The sequence below is a fragment of the Diadema antillarum genome, unplaced genomic scaffold, assembly GCF_040938485.1.
Source record: "Diadema antillarum isolate AM-2024a unplaced genomic scaffold, OU_Dant_1.0 seq00001705_RagTag, whole genome shotgun sequence".
NCBI classification, from domain to species: domain Eukaryota; kingdom Metazoa; phylum Echinodermata; class Echinoidea; order Diadematoida; family Diadematidae; genus Diadema; species Diadema antillarum.
The window spans coordinates 21,091-41,263 of record NW_027272395.1 but is presented as its reverse complement, the minus strand read 5'-3'; the positions used below and the strand labels follow the sequence as shown (position 1 = coordinate 41,263).

The following is a 20,173-nucleotide window of genomic DNA, read 5'->3' as shown; positions in this document are numbered from 1 at the left end:
ACAGGTAAATGAGAAAAACAGAAAATGGACTGGGACACGCTGGCTGCTGCTTACGGGGAAATGCACTTTTTGTGGGTACAAGGGAGAGAAGGAAAAAGAAAGAGAGAGAGAGGGAGAGAGGGAGGGATAAACAGTTGCTGCACAATGTGACTTTACATGCTAATATGCATATAAATGCATAACAATTTCTTCTTCCTTATGACAACTGCCTGTAAGCTCTTCCATGAATGCACACAACTGCAATTTAATTCATTAATTCCCTATCAATACATATGCTCACTTGCTACAACGAACTCTACAAGTGGTGTTGTTTTCATTTTTCCCCTTTTTGATTCTGGAAACTAGTAAGTAAATGGTTTCAATTTTGTTTTTATATCACACTTGCTAACAAAATCTTTTGCATTTTCCCCAATGGTCAGACATACTACCACCATTTTTATTGGAATTATTGTTTGTAAGTTTGAAACTTGTGATGCTTTAACAAGCAGTGGAGATTTAGACTGCAAGAAGGACTTCCGACTGCAGGGTGAAAATCTTCACAAAAATATGCACCCCCCCAAAAAAAACAAAAAAACAAAACAAAACAAAAACAAACAACAAACAGGCAATGTTAAAGGGATCATATAGTTTTGGTTGAGACCTAATTTCAGGTTTCTACCATTTTTTGGTGAGATAATGAGAAACCTCTTATGAAATATGACAGAGCATGTAATTCTATGAGGAATTCAACGTTTATTTGATGAAAATTGGTTTTGAAATGACTGAGATATCCAAAAAAGAGTGATTCTAATAAAGTGTGGGACCCACACTTTATTACGATCGCTTTGTTTTACTTTGTTTTTGGATGTTTCAGTCATTCCAAACCCGATCTTCATCAGATCTTTGAATTCCTCTTAAAATGGTATGCTCTGTACTATATCATAAGTGTTTTCTTTGTATCTCGCAAAAAGTTAAAAGCCCAATTGTCATCTCCACCAATACTGTACTATCCCTTTAATGTTAATGAGTGGAATACTCAAGCTATTTTGACTTTACTGCTGTACATCCAAAACTATAAGTTTCCCCAGAAGGACACAGTAGGGGGCTGTGGCTCAAATCTCCAAGAAATCACAATATCACGAAAACCTGATCTGGACCCCCCCCCCCCCCACCCAACACACACACACACACACACACACACACACACATACACACACACACACACACACACACACACACACACACACACACACACACACATACACACACACACACACACACACACACACACACACACACACACACACACACACACACACACACACACACAATCTTTGCAGTTCATGAGTTCAGTGAAAGGAAACACTGGGGGTAAAAAGTAAAAACAATACAAGAGGCTCACAACGTCATGCAGAGAGGGAAGAGTGTGTACGATACAAAGCGCACGTTTACTGCAATTGACAACAGCCGAACTGTCATTTGCCATTCATCCCTCTCTCATTCTCTCTCTCTGGAATTTGGGGGCGCCGATCGAGGTTGAAATAATGCCTCGATGCCCGATGCCCAATGCCCGATGCCCCTCGACCAGGAGAATGTGATTAATGTCTTGTAAACGGGACCAGAAATAGCCCAGGCAGTATTATGCCATGAGCAATTTGGGTTGCTAACAGGATATTTCGACATTGTTGTAAGTAGGATATCCTTAATCGACAGGCATCGGAATGTCATTAGGAGGCTGGGAAGCACTCAGATTGCCTTGATCTGGAAGTTAATGTCTTCTTCTGCTCCAGTTTCATTCTCTTTCTCCTGGAAGTTAGTTTTTTTTCTCTTTTTGGTCCTCATTGTTGTTTTTCTCCTCTTTTTTTTTGGGGGGGTGGTCTTCATTTTAAGGATAATGGAAACAAAGTGAATGTTTATTTTAGCACATGTTGATGCTTTTACAGCTGTCTCAATTGTTTTACTGTCTTTTACTGCTGAGTCAGTGGCTTTTCAAGGCAGTTGCGTTTACACGTGTGACCAACAGCTGTAATTATTTTGTACATTCATGTCATGAATGCAGTGGAATGACTTTAGGGAAGACAAAGTTCATGCCATACTCTTTATACAGGGGAAGCAGCTGCTTCACATACAGTGTACCCACAAACATTCCAGTTAACACTTGTGGGGGAAAAAAATCACACTTAGCAAATAAATATGGACTGTGAAAGTTTTAGAAACTACTAGACACGGATGCCGACCTTTCAAACTGCAATGCAGTATTTTGAGGGCTGAAAAAGCAATACTTTTGGTGGAAAAGCAAGTATTTCTACCTTTCCTGCAATTTGCAGAAGACATTTTGTATAGTAATGCAATTATGGAAAAACACTATTTTCCCAGAAATCTGAAGTATTTTTGGCAACAAAAAAATAAAACCATTACAAAATACTGCAAGAAAGTAACAGTTGGCATTTCTGCTAAAAGCTAAGACTTGATTGATTTGAATACTTCCTACAGTATCTAGTCATATATTCCAACAAAGACAACAGACTGTAAACATAGCCATTCCCATACTTCCTTCTATTACACCTCTGAAGTTATTTACAGTGTAACACTACCACAACTCTTTCCTACTGTTCCCTGTAACCACTGTCATCAATTTTACAATGTCCATCCTCGACGACACCATCTTCACTATCATCATCATCTATGGACTATAAAGTTATCAGCTTCCCTGCTACTAACACCAAAACACTTGTCACCTTTTCTTTTGCCATTATGCATTATCACCAGAAATGCTACCACATTAAAAATTGCGAGGTTGTACTACCACATATATGACAAAATGTTCAACCAACCACTTCTAACCTCACTCCAATTCCCATGTTTCCATCATGAATATCCCAACCACGCGACTACAACTGCAACTGCCACTTATCATTTCAACCACTACCAGTACAATGGCCATCCTCACTACCATCTTGATTACCCCAACTACCATCTTCACAACCACTACCACAAAACTTGCCATCCTCACTACCACATTTACCATGAACAAAACTATTCTCTTTTTTATGCTCAACCCCACTGACTACCACCGCCACCACCACCACCACAACCACCACCACAGTCGCAATCTCAACCACACTGCCATCAGAGATCACAGACAGCATTATCACCACCACCATCTCCAATCGCACCACAACTGATCCCACAATCGTATTCTCATCTATCACAATTTATACCCACCATGAAGCCCGGCCGCTGCCGCCCGGAGACCCTGCCGTCGCTGCCACACGGCGCTGTTCCGATGGCTTGACCTCCTGCGTGTCCTGCCGCCCGGAGCCGGAGCTGAGCTCTGCTTGCCCATGGGTGGGACAACATCCTCCTCCCCGTTTCTGGCTGATGATGATGATGACGACGACGCCCTAGCAACGGTGCTGGCATCCTGGAGGAGGCCAAGACAGATGGGGGGGGGGGGGGGGGGGGGGGGGGGGGGGAGGGATGGGAGAGGTCCGGGGAGGGGTGGAGAGAAATGGAAGTAGGGGACAGAGAGTCAGAAGACGAGTTCAGTGTGACGTTTCAAGATGGGCCTTGTGGCACGGAGCACATTCCTGGCTCGCACAAAGGGTTAGGCCTGGCCTACAGGCAGATGAAAACAATCTGGAGATGATGTAATGGTAATAAGAAGATAGCAGCTGATACGGCCGGGCGGTGAGTCATACTCGGTGTACAGTAGTTTACCTCTACAAGACATCACCCTTGTGCATAAACATGATGTCCTACATGGCACAATTACAGTATAGCCAATATGCACTAATCAAAAGCACAGAGATTAAAAACAGTAATTAGGAAGACTATGTTTTATGAATCTCAATGGGGAAAACTACAACACACAATGCAAATTCCTAAATCAGGCCGAGCTTTATATTCCCTCTATTTTTTTTTTTTTTTTTTTTTGCTAGATACATGTTTGAAGATACACTGAGGTTTTCAGTGCAAAATCAGGGAGATATGGCAACTGTGCAATTGAATATGCAATAGCCTATGATAAAAACATTTTGTATCACATGCAATATAAAACACTGAAGTGCACTATATGAGCTGCAGTCCAAGACCAAGCAGTGGAGTACATCAAGAGAAGCATCTACTGCTCTTATCAGGACTAATGTTTTGACAGTCAAATTTTGGACATATCACTGTTCATAAACGATGATGAATTTATCCTCTCTCAATTAGAAGTGATCATACCCTAATCCCCAAGTCCCTATTGTGTCATTATGGCCTTCCTGTTGGACTGAGGCACATTGCTACCCCTGGGTGGGCCAACTAACTTTACAACCAGGTCAAAATTTGGATGGATTGCTGATGAGAAAGTTTAAGTTTGGTAAGTTCAGCTATTAAGTGTTTGCGGTCACATACAGGGTTAAGTATATATCCAACTTTTCATCTTTTTCTTTTCATAATAACAGTCATGAACTCAAGGTGTACATTGATCATTAGGCTTGCAACTATTTATTACTGTACTTCAGCATATAATCAGTGAAAGTCACCAGATGGCTTTAAAAAGTACAATATGACGTCAATGCACAAACTGGTATTCAAGGCAAGCAGGAATACTGATGCAGAATTATCACTTCTTCACCATTAAATTGGCACCTTTGAATATTTACTGCTCAACAGCTCATACGGAAGAAAGGCTATCTGGATGCTGGCTACATTCAGTAACACTGTACAAAATCAGAAGGGAATTTACAACTTGAGAGATATAGTGTGAATAAAACAGAAACATTTAATCTTCTACAAATGTGTTGCCAATTCACGAATCATTCATGAATTTAGTGATTAAGAGGCTTTTTAATTCCACAACTGAAACAAACAATTACAAATTGACACAAAAAGGGCTCAAATGAAACAAAAGCTTTCACACTACTTTACAAAACACAAACTGTGAAGAGTAAAATACAAATATATTTAAAAATAGACACAGGGCCAAAACCACAGAAATATCTTTTTCTTGGACTCGATGGGAAAGAAAGAAAGAACAGCAGCACATCTCTGGAATGGATTTACAATGAGCAGATGGCAAGACACGCTGTGGTTTCAAAAACTCGTGACTCTGCACGCGCAGATCTGCGCCGCACACAGGATTCAACGTGATCAGGTCCGAGGTACGTACAAGAGACACAATAATAGAGTCATATGTCCTACACATTCCAATCGCTATACAGGACATACCAAGAAGACCTCGGACATGACCTTTCTTCACCTCAGTGTCGTCACTGTTATTGTGAAAGTATCCTGGAATAAAATGTATCCCGTTTCTGCCAGCTGTTCAGCGTAAAGTCTACATGTACATTATCAGAAAGCCATTGACACCACACTGTTATGGTCTCTGCAACTTTAACTGTTATTCTACAGTGCATGCAAAAGTATATATCTACTTTAAGCTTGAATTTTCTTTTAATAGATTAGGGTTGGCATTAAAGTTGACACAATACAAATAAGAAGTAATATAAGGCAAACAATACCATTATACAAATGATGCACAGGATAGAGTGTGTTAGTGAAGGTGCGGCGCGCTCGAGAGTATTGACAATGGTGCGACATGCACGAGGCGCAGCCGAGTGCATGTTTGCAACCGTTGTCAATACTCGAGAGTGAGCCGCACCTTCACTAACGCCACGAAATAATCCTGTGCATCATTTGTTTTATAAAATGGGTCGAAAACTAACAGCATTATTCACGTACCTTTGTGGGTCAATACCAGTCAGCTACATGTAGCACTCGCTCAAAAGTCAAGATGTCCGAAGATGTTCGTCCCAAACATTTACGCACGTCGCACTCGGAAATCCCGCACATAAGTACTGTACGTACGTATAAGAGTATACGTACGCCACGTACTGTTATGCACAAGAAAGGCCGCCGGCTGTTGTGGCAGCCCGCGGCCTAAACTAGAAGTTGTTTACAGGATTGACAGGGCGTATAGTAGCGCGTGATGCACTTGTAACAACTGATTGAGTGCGCACTGCTAGTGTAAACATTGTGACGTACGTCAGGCCAGGGAGGTGGAAGAGAGACTCTTCTTAGTGCATACCTGAAGAAAATAATGCACGCACACGTGACTCATTTCAGCGCTTCCAATTGGCTACATTCTTGAACCCATTTTATAAAAATGTTTAACTGAAACTAGACAGAAATTAACAACACTTTAATGTGTCACCTTTCTCACATAACTGTGATAGAGATCAGTTACTTTTAAAACTCCTGAAAGTATACATACATCGATATTTTGATACGATTGGCAAAACACTGTCTTCTCCCATTAAGAAATGTGACAGTTCTTCAAATATCAACAAAGGTTTATATTTCAACTAATCATGTTTCATCTTAAAACTCTATGAATACTTGGGCATTAAAAACTTTTCTGTCTCAATTTTGTTTTCACTTTATTTTTTATGTCATGTCACAATTGATTAGCCATGCCTGGTGATGACAAAAAAAGTTTAAATCAAATTTTCTAAAAAGCATCTTTATCTGGTGGCTGGCTTTCATAGCTTTTCTGTGGTAGTTTTTTTGTGTGTGTGTTTTGTGTTGTTTTGGATTCATGTGTTGTTTGTTTCAGATGTTCTTTTGCTAAATAGAATGGGTCAAATAGCAAAAATATTAGAAATCCTTTAGACCGGAGAATCTTCTGATCCTGCATTCAGAAAATGGATGCTCAGCAAATTTATTGTAGGCTTTTGTAGTAGCAGGTCACACTTAACGCAAATTAAGAATTCAAATAGTGACATAAAGTTGGTGTGATGTCTATTTGAAGAAACATCCCTTTCAGGAAAAATAAAAATACCAGCAACCTTCGTGCTTGAGACCCATTCAATGCCTGACTCAAAATGAAAAGTGATGGTTACACATCACTGGGTTGGGGTCAAGAGCTCTGCAGATACATTTAAAAACTTTAAAGAATTAAGCATTCTTGGGGATTGTTTCTACTCTTTCTTTGCCTTTAAGACACTAAAAACAAAGAAGCTAAAGAATATATGTGACGTACAGTGTAAGGCAAACAGACAAAGCTGTACCAATACAAGACGTGTGAGAGCTCTGTGACACCAATAATTGTTATGGATTGACTAAAACTACAACAGCGGTCAGGCCAGTTTCAACGCTTGGATTAATCTCTGCACTTCTTTCCTTCAAAAGGCAGTGACTTCCTTCAAACACTTAATGATGCATTGTTTCAAGCAGTGAATCTGTCCAATGTCATTCAAAAGTACAATGTAGTCTTGATGATAAGCAGACTCTCTTTCCTAGCTGTACTTTTTTGTTTTCACGTGGCCCAGCTAAAACACGAGGTAACTACAGAAAGAGAAAAGAAAATAGCTCTCTTCACCATGGGTGGGTGCTGCTCAAACCACTTATCATTTTTGTTCTGGTTGCTGTAAAGCAAGAAATATTCGCGGCATTAAATTTTTACGATTTGGAGCCGATGGCCTTTTTTTTTTTTGCGGCAAGAAATTTTCATAAATTGCCACATGCATTCAATGCATAGGAACAGTGTAGACGAAAACTTTTGCCTGTATTTGAATTTTGCGAACCATGGCTCTTGCAAAATTTGCAAAATTAAAATGCAGTGTTACTAGATGAACAATTCAACAAAGATTGAATCAGCAATATTCTTGATTTGATCCCTAACTAACCCTGAAAACAGACAAACATGAGTTGTTATTGTCCACACCCATAAAACGTTGATGAAAATTTGTGTAATATACATTAGGTCAATGGGAGATTAGAAGGGTGATAGCATAATTTCATCTGGTTTGCATAATGATGCTTTAGGGTTTATCACTCTTTTGTTGTGTCAAGTGAAACTAAAGACTCCCACAATTTTCTCATGCTTTTATGTGCAATCGAACAAGAGTTCTACAATTCTACTTGTTTCATTTGATGCCTCTACGGATCTAGACGTCACGATCACATCAGCAGCAATGCACACTGGCTATCACATCATCAGCTGAGAATCAAAAGGGTGCTAATATTGCATTCTAAGATTTAAAGCATAGATGAAAATGAAAAAAATAAATTGTCATGAAAACAGTTTACTTAATCAAAAGTGGGTAGATTTATAAGTATTGTTCCAAATATGAGGTAAGATAGTGCCTGATTTGTGGTTTTAGTTGTTCACATTTTACTGAAAATGAAAATAATCTAATATTGACAACATAATGTAGAGGAACTTCAGGCTCTACGACGTGATACCAATAACTCAATACCCCCAAAAATTGTGATAACAACCTTCTAGTTCATAGCCTAAGACATATTTTGAAGGTGATGCATGAGGCCACAGAGAGCGAAAGAGAAGCAACTCCTCTTCAATACAAAATATGATTTATGTGAAATATGCATTGTACACATGACTAAAGTAACTCAGCATTTGCCAGCACACCAAGATTAAATAAAGGCTACTTCCGCCGCCTCGACATTACGGAGTTCAGGGACGGACGGAAGTACAAGTGCACGGTCAGTTATGGCGCTGCATACACAAGCAGTTGCACTAAAGATACAATGTATACCTCAGGTTCTTCAGTAGTCTCTGCTTTGAGAGATTCCACTTTACAATACACAATCTCGTCTGCATCCTCAAATATCTACATTTTGTATACAAACCACATAGACAGACACTGCAAAAGTGCACTTCATACGTGAGCTGAGCAAATGCAGTGCTCTCACACAATATGGAATTGGTACTTGCATCGTATAGTATTGTATGTCTGCTACAGACGAGAGGAATTGTCTACTTTATCAGGTATCTTTAAAATAATCAGGTTAAGAATTCACAATTGCATTATTTTTGTGAGATCCCTCTTTTTTTCTCAAAGATAGTTTCCTTTTTCTCTTTTTCTTCATCCTTTTCCTTTCTTTCTCCCCTTTCTTCTTCAGCATCAATCTAATCCTTCCCTTTCTTTCTTTTCTTCTTCCTCATTATCATCTTTCCTTTTTCCTGTCCTCTTATTTTCTTCTTTCTTTTTTTTTCTCTTCTTCTTCTTCTTCTTCTTCTTCTTCTTCTTCTTCTTCTTCTTCTTCTTCTTCTTCTTCCTCCTAATCTACACCACCTTCTTTTGCTTTCCTTTTTTTCTTTCTCTTTTCTCTGACTTCTTCTTCTTCTTGTCTTCAGGAATGTACTTACAGTTGTAGGAATATCCCAACATGTGAAGATACAATACAGTGGTACATGCATTTCAGTTATGGGAGGCTCTGATTTGGCAAGTCGCTATCAAATATATTGCAAATATCAGTGATCTCTCAACCACTCACAACGACAAATATTGCTGTGAATAACGGCTTATACAGTATGGCATACACATATATACATTTAATTCCGGTCCTAGAATACTTAAAGTTATCAGTACTTTACTGCTTCGTGCATTTGTCATGCATGATCGTGGGTATTTTGACTACGGCTCTGAATGCAGCCTGGGAAATGCACAAAATATTTTTTGGACCCATCACCTCACAGAAAACGTACACTCCTGTTATTTTGAAACCCGACATTTCATCTCAGATTTTTCCTTTCACATGCCAACATAAACATGACTCTATTTATGTCACTTGTATTTTCACAGTATTACTGATTTGGGGAGGCAGAGTTACAGTACAACAGAACAAGACAAAACAATATCATCTCATAGCATCACACACTGCAGATGCTACTTAACCCTTACTATACTTTCTTCACAGATCAGCACAGATATCTCAAAACTAATTCTCTATGGGTAGAGGATTAGCTAATCCCTTTAATCCCCATTGTGTCACATGTCAAACTGTGCCATTTCCAAGAGCACTCGAGACTGTTCTACATAACTCCTATAACTATGATGAAAAAACAAAATATACCACCCAACTATGCTCTTCAACCCACATCTATTAAACCTATCACACTACATGTAGCTAACAAATTTGCCAAAATAGTAAAAAGCAATATTACCTTCACAACTGGCAAGATGAATTCTCAATGCTTCAATTTAGCAATGGTTCACACAGCCTAAAAGTCATGCCCATCCTATTTCATTGTTGCACAATCCATATCCAAGCTGATGCCTCCTCCCCCCCCCCCCCCCCCCCCCCACAAAAAAGACAGATGCAAAGACAGGCACATAGCATGACCCGTGTTCCACATATTCACTTTGTCACGTAACCCCTGATGGCGCTGTGCGGTGTCGTATCGCCACTCGGAGAAAGGTTTCTATCCCTATGAGCTACGAATGATTCGTCACGTCGTCTGCTGGAATCGGAAGGTCAAGGAAGGGTCAGCGGAGATGCCGGACGGATATCTAATCACACCTTTGGCAACACGAGAAGGATCCGTTTGCCAGCGGATGTTACGCAAGACCAAACTTCAAACAGCAAAGCATGTGTCTTAAACCTGTTGAGGACGTGCTGATTTTGCTACAACACGCATTTCTCATAGACACTTGCAAGAGTATACTCGGGACTCGTCCTCAACGGGTTAAAAAGACATTCACACTATTGACTGCGCAATGTATATGGGGATGGTTTAAAGACCATCACTTCCAGGAACGTGATCTAAGAAAATAACTTTGCAAGTAACCTTTGGACAACACATCTTGACTATGCCAATTCTAGCAGGCAGTATTTTCCTGCTGTGACACGCCAGAAACACTGGCTAGACTTCCCCCCCCCCCCCCACCACCACCAAAAAAACAAAAAAGGAAGTCATGTGACTGTTGAAATGTACATGCTGCCCTTTGAGAGGACTGCACTCATGGGCAGCATCATTTGCAGGGTGCCACAACGGTTCTTTAATATAGGAGTGGGGGTTCTGCTACTGTAGGTGTAGTGTGGTCACTTTAGGACTTCTGGGCCACTGACAGCAAAACAAGTAGAAGGTCAATTTCTCATTGTACCAGGTTTAAGTTACATGCTTTCTCACTCTCCGGCATTTCCTTTGAAGATATAATGATAAGATGCACATCAACTGCTACCAGAGAGCTGAAGTCGTGTCTCTACTCATTGGAAACGAGCTGACTCTGCTTTAATATAACACACATTTCCCAAAGACACCTGCCTAAATACACTCGGACTATTCTTCAATCAGTTAATATCAGTGTGGTGATTGATATTCTACATTTGAACAGATCAGGGTATCCCATTTCCTTTTAAGAAGAAAAAGTAGAAATTGTTGTGGATTATTTGACGATTGGTGTGAGAAAATTTGGGGGCGGAAAACATCAAAACAGAAGGATTGCTAGTCTTGTGAACAAAATATGGAGACATGCAAAGGATGGATAGATGCAAGAGCACTCTGACGTACTTACCTCTAACTCAGCTGTGTGTTCCCCATTAATGCCTTGTCCATGTGAGGAAGATCCACTGCCTTCTCCACTGCTCTCATTCCTCACCGAGTTCTTGACACCGACTGATGCCGCTATCGTACTGTCGCTCGCTGCCTGGGACAGACTGTTATTGTTATTCCTTGTTTCCGACACCACAGCTGTGCCCTCATCGAGAGAGTCTATTGAGTCCTGTTCCTTGGGCGCCAACCGAATGCGTCCATCCACGACGTCCTCCGACCCTGCGGGTGTGACTTGGCTGGGGGAGCTGTCACTTCCCTCGGCGTTTGAGGTTCCCGCCCGGATTGACTGACTGGAGAATGGGACGCTGGGCGAGTTGTTGTTGCTCGGCGACGACGTCGATGGGGATGTCTCCGACAGGGAGTTGGAGGAACGGTTGCGCAATCGCTGGACCTCGGCATCGATCTCCTGCTTGAGGAGGATGTCGCTCAAGGCACGGTGCCGGCCCTCCGGGGAGCGGGACAGACTTGAGGGCAGCGACGACCTGGGGCTGAGACTGAGGTGTGGCCTCACCTGCTCCTCATCGTTGGTGGATCTCCGCCTACCGACAGTCACGGGGCTGCTAGTGGAACGGCCGGATGAGCCCACTGCACTCTCGTCTGGAGGCGTGATGTTGACACCAGGGGACAAAGTAGCGTCCACACTGCAACTCTGTTCCTCCACAGATGTAGTCCTGATTACGTCTCCATCTTGCACAATGCCACCGCCGAGTGGTCTCGCGGTTGGTGAAGGCGTCACTTGGGTGCCGATACTGGTCGACATGAAGTTTGCGCTCTGAACCCCTGGTATATCTATCCGAAGCGGTCTATTTATACTCTGACCACGGGAGCTTCCACTGGAAGGCTGCTGCTGAGGCGTTCCATCCCTACCACCTTCCCGCACGGGGAAATGACATGAGATGCTTTCTACCTGCGATAGCGATTGTCCGGACATATCTTGGGTGGCCTGTGACCACTCCTCGTCGGTGATCGGGGCAACAGTGTTCATGTCAGTTGGGGTTGGCGGTTCCAGGGGCGGTCCTTGCACCGCCCTTGGCTCAGACCGGTGGTTCACCGTCTCACTGGGGGCAGACGCCGTGCGGGCCACAGAATTGTGGGCATTCTCCATCTCCTCCGAGATGACCGAGTGTCTTGGGGAGGACTCGATGGACACATCGTTGGGTGCGTTCAGCGACATCGGATAGGACGCCGATCTCGTCATATCGATGAAGTCTGGTGGTGAGAACGCATCGCCATTTGGCAGTGGGTCATCTGGAGGGGGAAAAAATATGAAAAATTCTACACTGCAAATAACAAAGTGAAAATAACTTCTTATAAATGACCATCATGACCACGTCTTCCTAATTTTCATGTACATGAAAAAACGAATGCTATGTATTTGTTCCCAAAATTTTAACGTGTTATCTTTGCAAAAATGTTCCATCCATACGAGCTATAGCACAACATACAAAACAAAACATTTTTAAGTTATTGCTTTAACTGGCCAGGATTGTGAAAGTTATCTAAATGTTGAGAAAAGCAATCAGTGTAACATGAAATTCGACAAATTCCATGTTCTTCTCAATGAAAAAGCAGCAAACTCCATGATAAAATGGAGATCAAACATTTCTGAGGCTGATGATGGGCAGATCTGTCCTGAGATGAGTAAGATTTGAAGTAGAAAGACATCTTCAAAGACCAAACTGACAAGACTTACCAAGGACTTCCTCCATGTTGACGGTGAAGGTGAGGTAACCACTGACGTGATCTGAAGGGTGCCTTTTGTTCAGGCTGTAGGTAACTGTATGCTCTCTACACCCAAGAAAACAGAAGAAGAACAAAAATTGAATACATAGAAATATACACGAGAATATAGGAATATAGTACAAGAGAATATATAAGAATATATAAGAAAATATAGAAGAATATAGAAAAGAATATAGAAGAATATAGAAGAGAATATATAGGAATATACAAGACATGTGGGGTGTTGCAAGAAAGTTGCAATCAATTGCAACTTGCAACTGATTGTCACTGGCCAATCAAAATCATTGTTACATGCATGTCTTCTTAATAGGGCAGACCCTGAGCCAATCAAGAGGTTGTTTCAAAATTAGCAATTATTTGCAATTGATTGCAACTTTCTTGCAACACCCCAATGGATATATAAATTGATAATCATTAAATGTTGATATCACTGAATATGCCATATAAATTGCAAGCATAACATTCCATAGATGGTAATCAATAAAAAGATTCATGAGTGATCAAGAATCACAGGGATGGAATAAAATATTATTTTGATATAAGATTAAACAGATTTTAATACATTTGAGAAAATGTACATCATATTTCTGTAATGGGGGGGGGGGGGGGGGGAGGTTAGAGAATCAATACCTAAATATAGCCATGATTGGCATTGTTATTTGCAGAATTTCTACAGTGTGTAATAAAACAAGACATGGTAGGTCTTGTACACGGAATATACATGAGCAAAAATTTTTTGAATTCATTAAAAGATGATGCACAGTCAATTTGTCTGCCCCTTCTGCATGTTGACACTATTGTATAGAGAACAAAACAAGATTATAGGCACTGTGAAGATGTGATCATGTTCTGATCTCTCGGGACCATCTCTCCTCTCTCTCTTCTTCAAAAAAATCATAAATCTTAGATTTTGCCATTTTCCTAAAAGATAACATCCCAACTGTCAAAATTAATTAATAAGAAAAAAAAAAACACTTGGGAAGATTCTGTCTTGGGGGATAATAATCTTTTTGATAAAGTACAGCATAACGGTATAATTTAAAGGCCTGGTAGGGTGTAGCCTTTTGTCAAGGCCCTCTCGCTGTATGGTGAAGAGAGCCCAGCTGAGTGGGGATGCGCGAGGGCCTTTTGAGATCTGCTTTGCATCCTTTTGTTAGCCCTTTGAATTACCGACTTTTGCTCCTCGATTTCGGGAGCAAAAGTCGACCAATCAGCATGTCTGTCTGCTCGAACCCGATTTGAATGTAGCGAATGCACGCCACAGACCTCATAGAACTCTACACACACAGAGTGTGTAGAGTTCTGTGGCAGACCTCTGCGGGTGGTCAGTGATGCATGCGAACAGGCATGACAACGCCAAGAGTGAGGATTCGGGGAGCGCGCCATTCCATTGGTTAACCGGAACCCGATAAAATGAGTATTCAGAAGGGTTCACGTGTCATGAATAATAATGTGTGAAGCAGATCTCAAAGGGCCCTCGCGCTGGCGCGCTCGGCTGGGCTCGCTTCGCTCTCCCATTACAGCGAGAGGGCCTTGAGAAAAGGCTAGGTAGGGTGGGGATACCACGGAGTGGAAAGGCTGGCCAGGCTCGAATATACATTCGAGAACTGTAACAAATTGTATACAGTTTTATTTTACTAATCTCTATGCAAACAGTACAAACACACAGCCGAAGAATCTTGACTACAGTCGATGGTTACCGATGAGCATATGGTGCTCTTCGCGGTTTTGCGAATGTACCCCAGTGGACAGCGAATAAATCGGGCCACCCACGATTTCCCCATGCCTCTGAGTCTTTAAACCCTCTGCTCTCTTCTCGCTACGGTCTTCTCTCGCAGTCTTTTCTCATCTCTACATCTGTCGGTCCCTGTCACCCACAACGATTGTTCCCCAATTGGTCTGAGTCAGAGATACCCAGATCTGTTTGGGATGTTTGGTTTTTTCTTTTTTCCAAGAATCCCTCAGCCACCATGTCAGGGGAAAGTGGCCTCTTCCGCCGCAAGATGAGAGACGTTTCGGACGTAAAGTAGCTGGCATCCTTGCAGAAAGCCGAGCTACAGGTGTGCACCGAGCTCGGGACACTGCTGATTTTTTTTACCCTACCCAATCCCCCAAACCTGCCTCCAACTAAAGGAAAGTATGGGGTTCAATGCACTAATACTGGGCATCAATCAAGCAATGGTTAACCACAATAAAGTGGGCAGTCTTCAACATTGACAATAGTTGATATTGCGCTATTCGTCATCTTGCACGTATCAATCCAGGAATTCCTAAAGCATTACGATCCACTCTCCATGAGAAATCAAATTAAAAAGCAAATTTCCCATTTGTAACAGCAGAGGTGCATGCTTGAAAGAAAAATACTAAAAGAGGATTTTTTGCCATTGTTGCACCCATTAACTGTGGGTAAGCTGTGAAAATTTGAGCCACTGAAACAAACTTTAAATCGATTCTTACCCCAGCGCCACCTTTTCGACTAGCCTCTGAACCGGAATAGAAAGCTTGCCCAAGAAGCGGCTGATGACCGGATGACTCCGGTTGAACTTGTCCTTGACCTCAAGCTCCAGCACGTCGGTACGGGTCACAGTAAAGGTGAACTCCTGCAGGTCAAAGGTCAAGAGGAGATAGCATACCTTTGTGATAATACTTCAAGAAAAAAAAAAAAAATCAAGCAACTGGTTGAAAAAGCACATGTACGACCAAGTACACCTTTCTGCACACAGATTTTGAATTACTCTGCAAAAATGCTATTTTCATGATGAACCACTTCTTAACCCGTTGAAGATGAGTCCCGAGAATACTCGGGCAGGTTTCTATTGGAAATGCGTGCTATAGCAAAATCAGTAGGTCCTCAACAGGTTAAAGTAACAAAAACAAGACCTCTTTCCCAACCAGAACAATTCTACCCACCTCTCCTTCAGTGACATTACAGTATTCATCTAGCATTGAGAATTGTTGGCCACTTGACAGAACTCAACTTGCGAGAGACAAGAGCCAGATGAGCATCTACGACAGAACAGACTTCACAATACCATCCAGCATTGTCTTCTCTGGATAGTTTACTGCCAAATAAAATTCATCATCAAAATGTTTCCTGAAGTGGCATGTCGTCGAATTGCTCACCCACTTCCCCCAACCAATATCTCATCCCCCCCCCTCCCCCGTTAAACAAAATTATCTTTAAAAAAAAAAAAGGTTCTTCAGGTTCCTATGTTTCCAACACAACACTAATCATATCCCCATTTGAGAAATGACTACAGTCACTGCGACGAGGATGTCGAGAAAAAAAAAAAAAAAGAGGAAGATGGAGGAAGAGGCTGACAAGCAAAGTGATAGAAACGCACTTCTCTCTCCATCGGAAGTAAAAATTAGCTTGTTCACGATTAGGCATCAACAGGATTTTGCTTGTTTTGTTTATTTTTTTTCTTTCTCGGACACCATCCCTTATCGTGCCAAGATTTATTTTTTTTTGTTCCTTTCCTCCCTAATATTCTTTATCCTCTTTTTTTTCTGATGGGGGAGGGAATTGTCGGCAAAACTTGTCAAGTAAGGCTCTACAGTTGACACCACATCTATTCATAGACACGACGTAAAATCCAGGCCGGGACGTTACGCAATGCACTGTAATAGGCAAGATAACATCATGCTACTGTACTGTACCTGTCCTGTGGTGTATACTCTTCTGCAACAAAATCCTAACAGTATACAAAATGGAATAGCATTTACATTGTACATGTGTATGAATGTACTCTGTATGTGATGTATGCATGATTATTTCTTCCTCTCTACCTATCTATCCAGCTATCTATTTATCCCTTTAAAGAAATGAAATGTGAAACTATAGTAAGGAGTGATACAATTATGGTAATTATAATTATATGTACATGCATACACACATACAATGTACATACATACACAGGCCCTACATATATATTATATGCATATTTATTCAGGAAGAAATACACTTGTAGGTCCACAAAAAGAAACAAAAAAAAATACAGTACCCCTTTCTGTTTGTCAATCTGACATACTGAATTCATTTAGATTTCAACTGTCATGAATTCCATATTATCCCATTATGGACGAGTCCCAAGGGGTAGGGGTCTATGGGGAAATACGTGTTGTAGCAAAATTAGCCCGTCCTCAACAGGTTTTAACCCGTTGAGGACGGATTGATTTTGCTACAACACACATTTCCCATAGACACCTGCCCGAGTATACTCGGGACTCGTCCTCAACGGGTTAAACACACACAAACACACACACACACACACACACACACACAAATCAGAAGACCAAATGTATGGGCCACCGTCTATGCCACAAGACTACTTTTAAGAGCAGCAATGGAAAGAAATTTCAATAACCCCCAAAAAACTAAGACTTTGACAAAAATGTTGCCATTTATTATGGAATTAACTCTCCCATTTTTGAAGCACGCTGTTTGCACACAACATTAACCCGTTGAGGACGAGTCCCGAGTATACTCAGGTAGGGATCTATGGGAAATGCCTGTTGTGCTAGTAAAATCAGTCCATCATCAATGGGTTAAAGACTCTTTGGGATGGTAGTCCAGAAAGAGTTGAATGACCTCAAGTAAATAAAAAAAAGAAAAAAAGATCACACAATGCTCATTTTAGTTGCCATAGCAAGTGGCTTGCAAACTGTCAAACATGACAGAGCCAGCATACTGTATACGCTATATATTTCGCGGGGGTTTTATTTTCGCGAATTTCGCGAGTCGGGAGCTATTCGCGAAATTAACAATACACGAAAATATTACCTTCCAAAATGAATCCCTTGCCTTGATTATATGAACATTTCAGTACTAGTATACAAAGTCATGGCTTACCGAACAGACCATACAGTGTACTGGCTATGCTTGTTTACGTACATATAGCACGCACACGTCCACGTCTACTTACGAATACTGTACTAGAGAGCCAATCCATTATCGCAAGGGGACCACTCGTCAGAAGTCTAGCGCAATGGACTTAACCACTTCAAAAATTTTGAATTCTAACTTACTAGTTCGCAGAGTTTGGCAAGTCTTTTTCGTGCAGTATATAACTAGTATCATTCTTATTTGCTAGTAAGTTGAAAATTCACACTTTCTTTGCCACTTCATATTTTCTCTGGTCCCCCAATCGCGAATTTAACCACTCGCGAAAATGTGTGACAGCGGCAATTCGCGAAAATTTATGTACGCGAAAATTATAGCGTATACAGTATTCCTGGGTCACACTACCTCCAAACCAAGCAGAGGCCAGGAGTAAGAGACAGTTGTTTGGGTGAGACACACAATGTATGGTACAGTGTATTCCACAATGACACAGCAACTCATAGTACCACACAGAACATACATATCTGCCTTCCAACATTGTGCATGTTCATGTTGTGAGAGTTGAAAAGCATTCCGAGCAACCAGTGGCACAGATGCCCAAGATATTTTAAACTACAGAGCTTTGAAATAACTTTGCCCAAACCAAAGGAAAAAATTTAAATACACAGTATATCATAAAGATTGCCTGTCTATCCCCGATGCTCAAGTAAAAGCTAATCAATAAATTCATTACCCGTATATTTTTTGATAACTTATGTAAAATTTCTGCTATCAAGATTTTTAAAAATGTGCAATCTTCACATGCCCACCCATATAAAGTGTTGTCTTCCAAGAGCATAAGCCTTTGCCCAAGCCCCTATGGGCTCACATGGGATAGTTGTGAGCATCACAATTTGCTTTGAAAGGACCGCATCACTTGCGGAGGGAGCACAACCTAGTACTCCACAATAAACCCAATCCCATGTTTACCAGTGCACCAAGCCAGCTCAAATCTTGTCATCAATTTCTCCCCTCAAAAGACATCTTCCGGCTGCAATCAGGACCAGAAGAAGATATTCCTGTCTGTATCCCCACACCCTCCCCTCCCCCACCCCCAGAAAATCTTACCTCCCCCTTCTCTACCCCTTCCCCACCCCCACCCCCACCCTGGAGGATACAATTACATCAGCAGGGAAATAGAAAACATCCACTCGGCACCTGGAAGTAGTTAGCAGAGCCTTGAGCATTCTCAAGTAGAGAGAGAAAAAAAGAAAGAAAGAAAGAAAGAAAAGGCGATCGAGACGTTGAACAGAGCCGCAGAAAAACATGCATTTTTGTATTGTGTGTGTGTGTGTGTGTGTGTATGTGTATGTGTTAGAGAGAGAGAGGAGGAGAGAGAGGGAGAATTAGAAGAAAAATTTGAAGGGTTGTAATCTCTATCATTCCAAACAACTGTAAAACAAGACATTATTGGCTGCATGAAATTTTCGCGAATTGGAGCCGATGGCCTTTTTCGCGCCATGAAATTGTTGCGAATTACCACCCTGGCATTCAATGCATACAGTGTAGACAAGAACTTTCACATGCACTTAAATTTCACAAATCCTGGCTCTCCAGAAATCTGCAAGCATTAAAATGCCCATGAACTTTTTTCTTGGTTTTACAGTATCTCTAAGCAAGAACTTGAGAGGTGGAACCTTGAACGAATAGAAAGTGTGGACATTATTGAAGACAGTTACGGCTCGATAATCTAGTTCATTCTTGAATTGACTCATTAAATTAACGTCACCATGCTCTCTATGGTCGTTTTCACAAGCACCGAGAGTGCGTAATTTGAATCAAGATTCTAGTGATGCATCGCTAGAACCATAATTCAAATGATGTACGCACACTATGCAGACATAATTCAAATGGTGTATGCACACTGGAAGCGTACATAGAGGGTGATTTGAATCGTAATTCAATTTGTCATTGAAATGACAGTTCAGAGGCGTTTTCCAGTGATAAATCTCCAGAATTACGAGGCGAAATAGTCGTGTATACGGATTGACCTCAAAATCATGTTGTGGGGGTGGAGCTTACGGTGATCTTTCAACCACTACCACACAAAAAACATGCTCCTTACCGCTCAAGAGCAATTGATGGGAACTCGGAAAGAAGCCACCTCTCCTATCCTCGCTTTGAAATTCAAAATCCGCTGAATCTCGGTTGTGTGAACAGATGACAATTCTACTTGTAATTGTAATCGTAATTATAATCCAGCATTGCAATTACTTTTCTTG

At 41.3% G+C, this 20,173-nt stretch overlaps 1 protein-coding gene across 1 annotated transcript in view; it reads right to left on the bottom strand.

The window, feature by feature from the left end:
- The window catches only part of LOC139711805 (E3 ubiquitin-protein ligase HECW2-like), a gene marked incomplete at its 5' end in the record, with an annotated part of 60,658 nt that overhangs the window by 20,583 nt on the left and 19,902 nt on the right, over positions 1–20,173 (bottom strand). The window contains 4 exons of the mRNA XM_071623657.1: positions 3,205–3,395; positions 11,275–12,574; positions 13,020–13,114; positions 15,527–15,669. Coding sequence (XP_071479758.1) covers positions 3,205–3,395; positions 11,275–12,574; positions 13,020–13,114; positions 15,527–15,669 — 1,729 coding nt within the window. The remainder of the gene's footprint in view (positions 1–3,204; positions 3,396–11,274; positions 12,575–13,019; positions 13,115–15,526; positions 15,670–20,173) is intronic.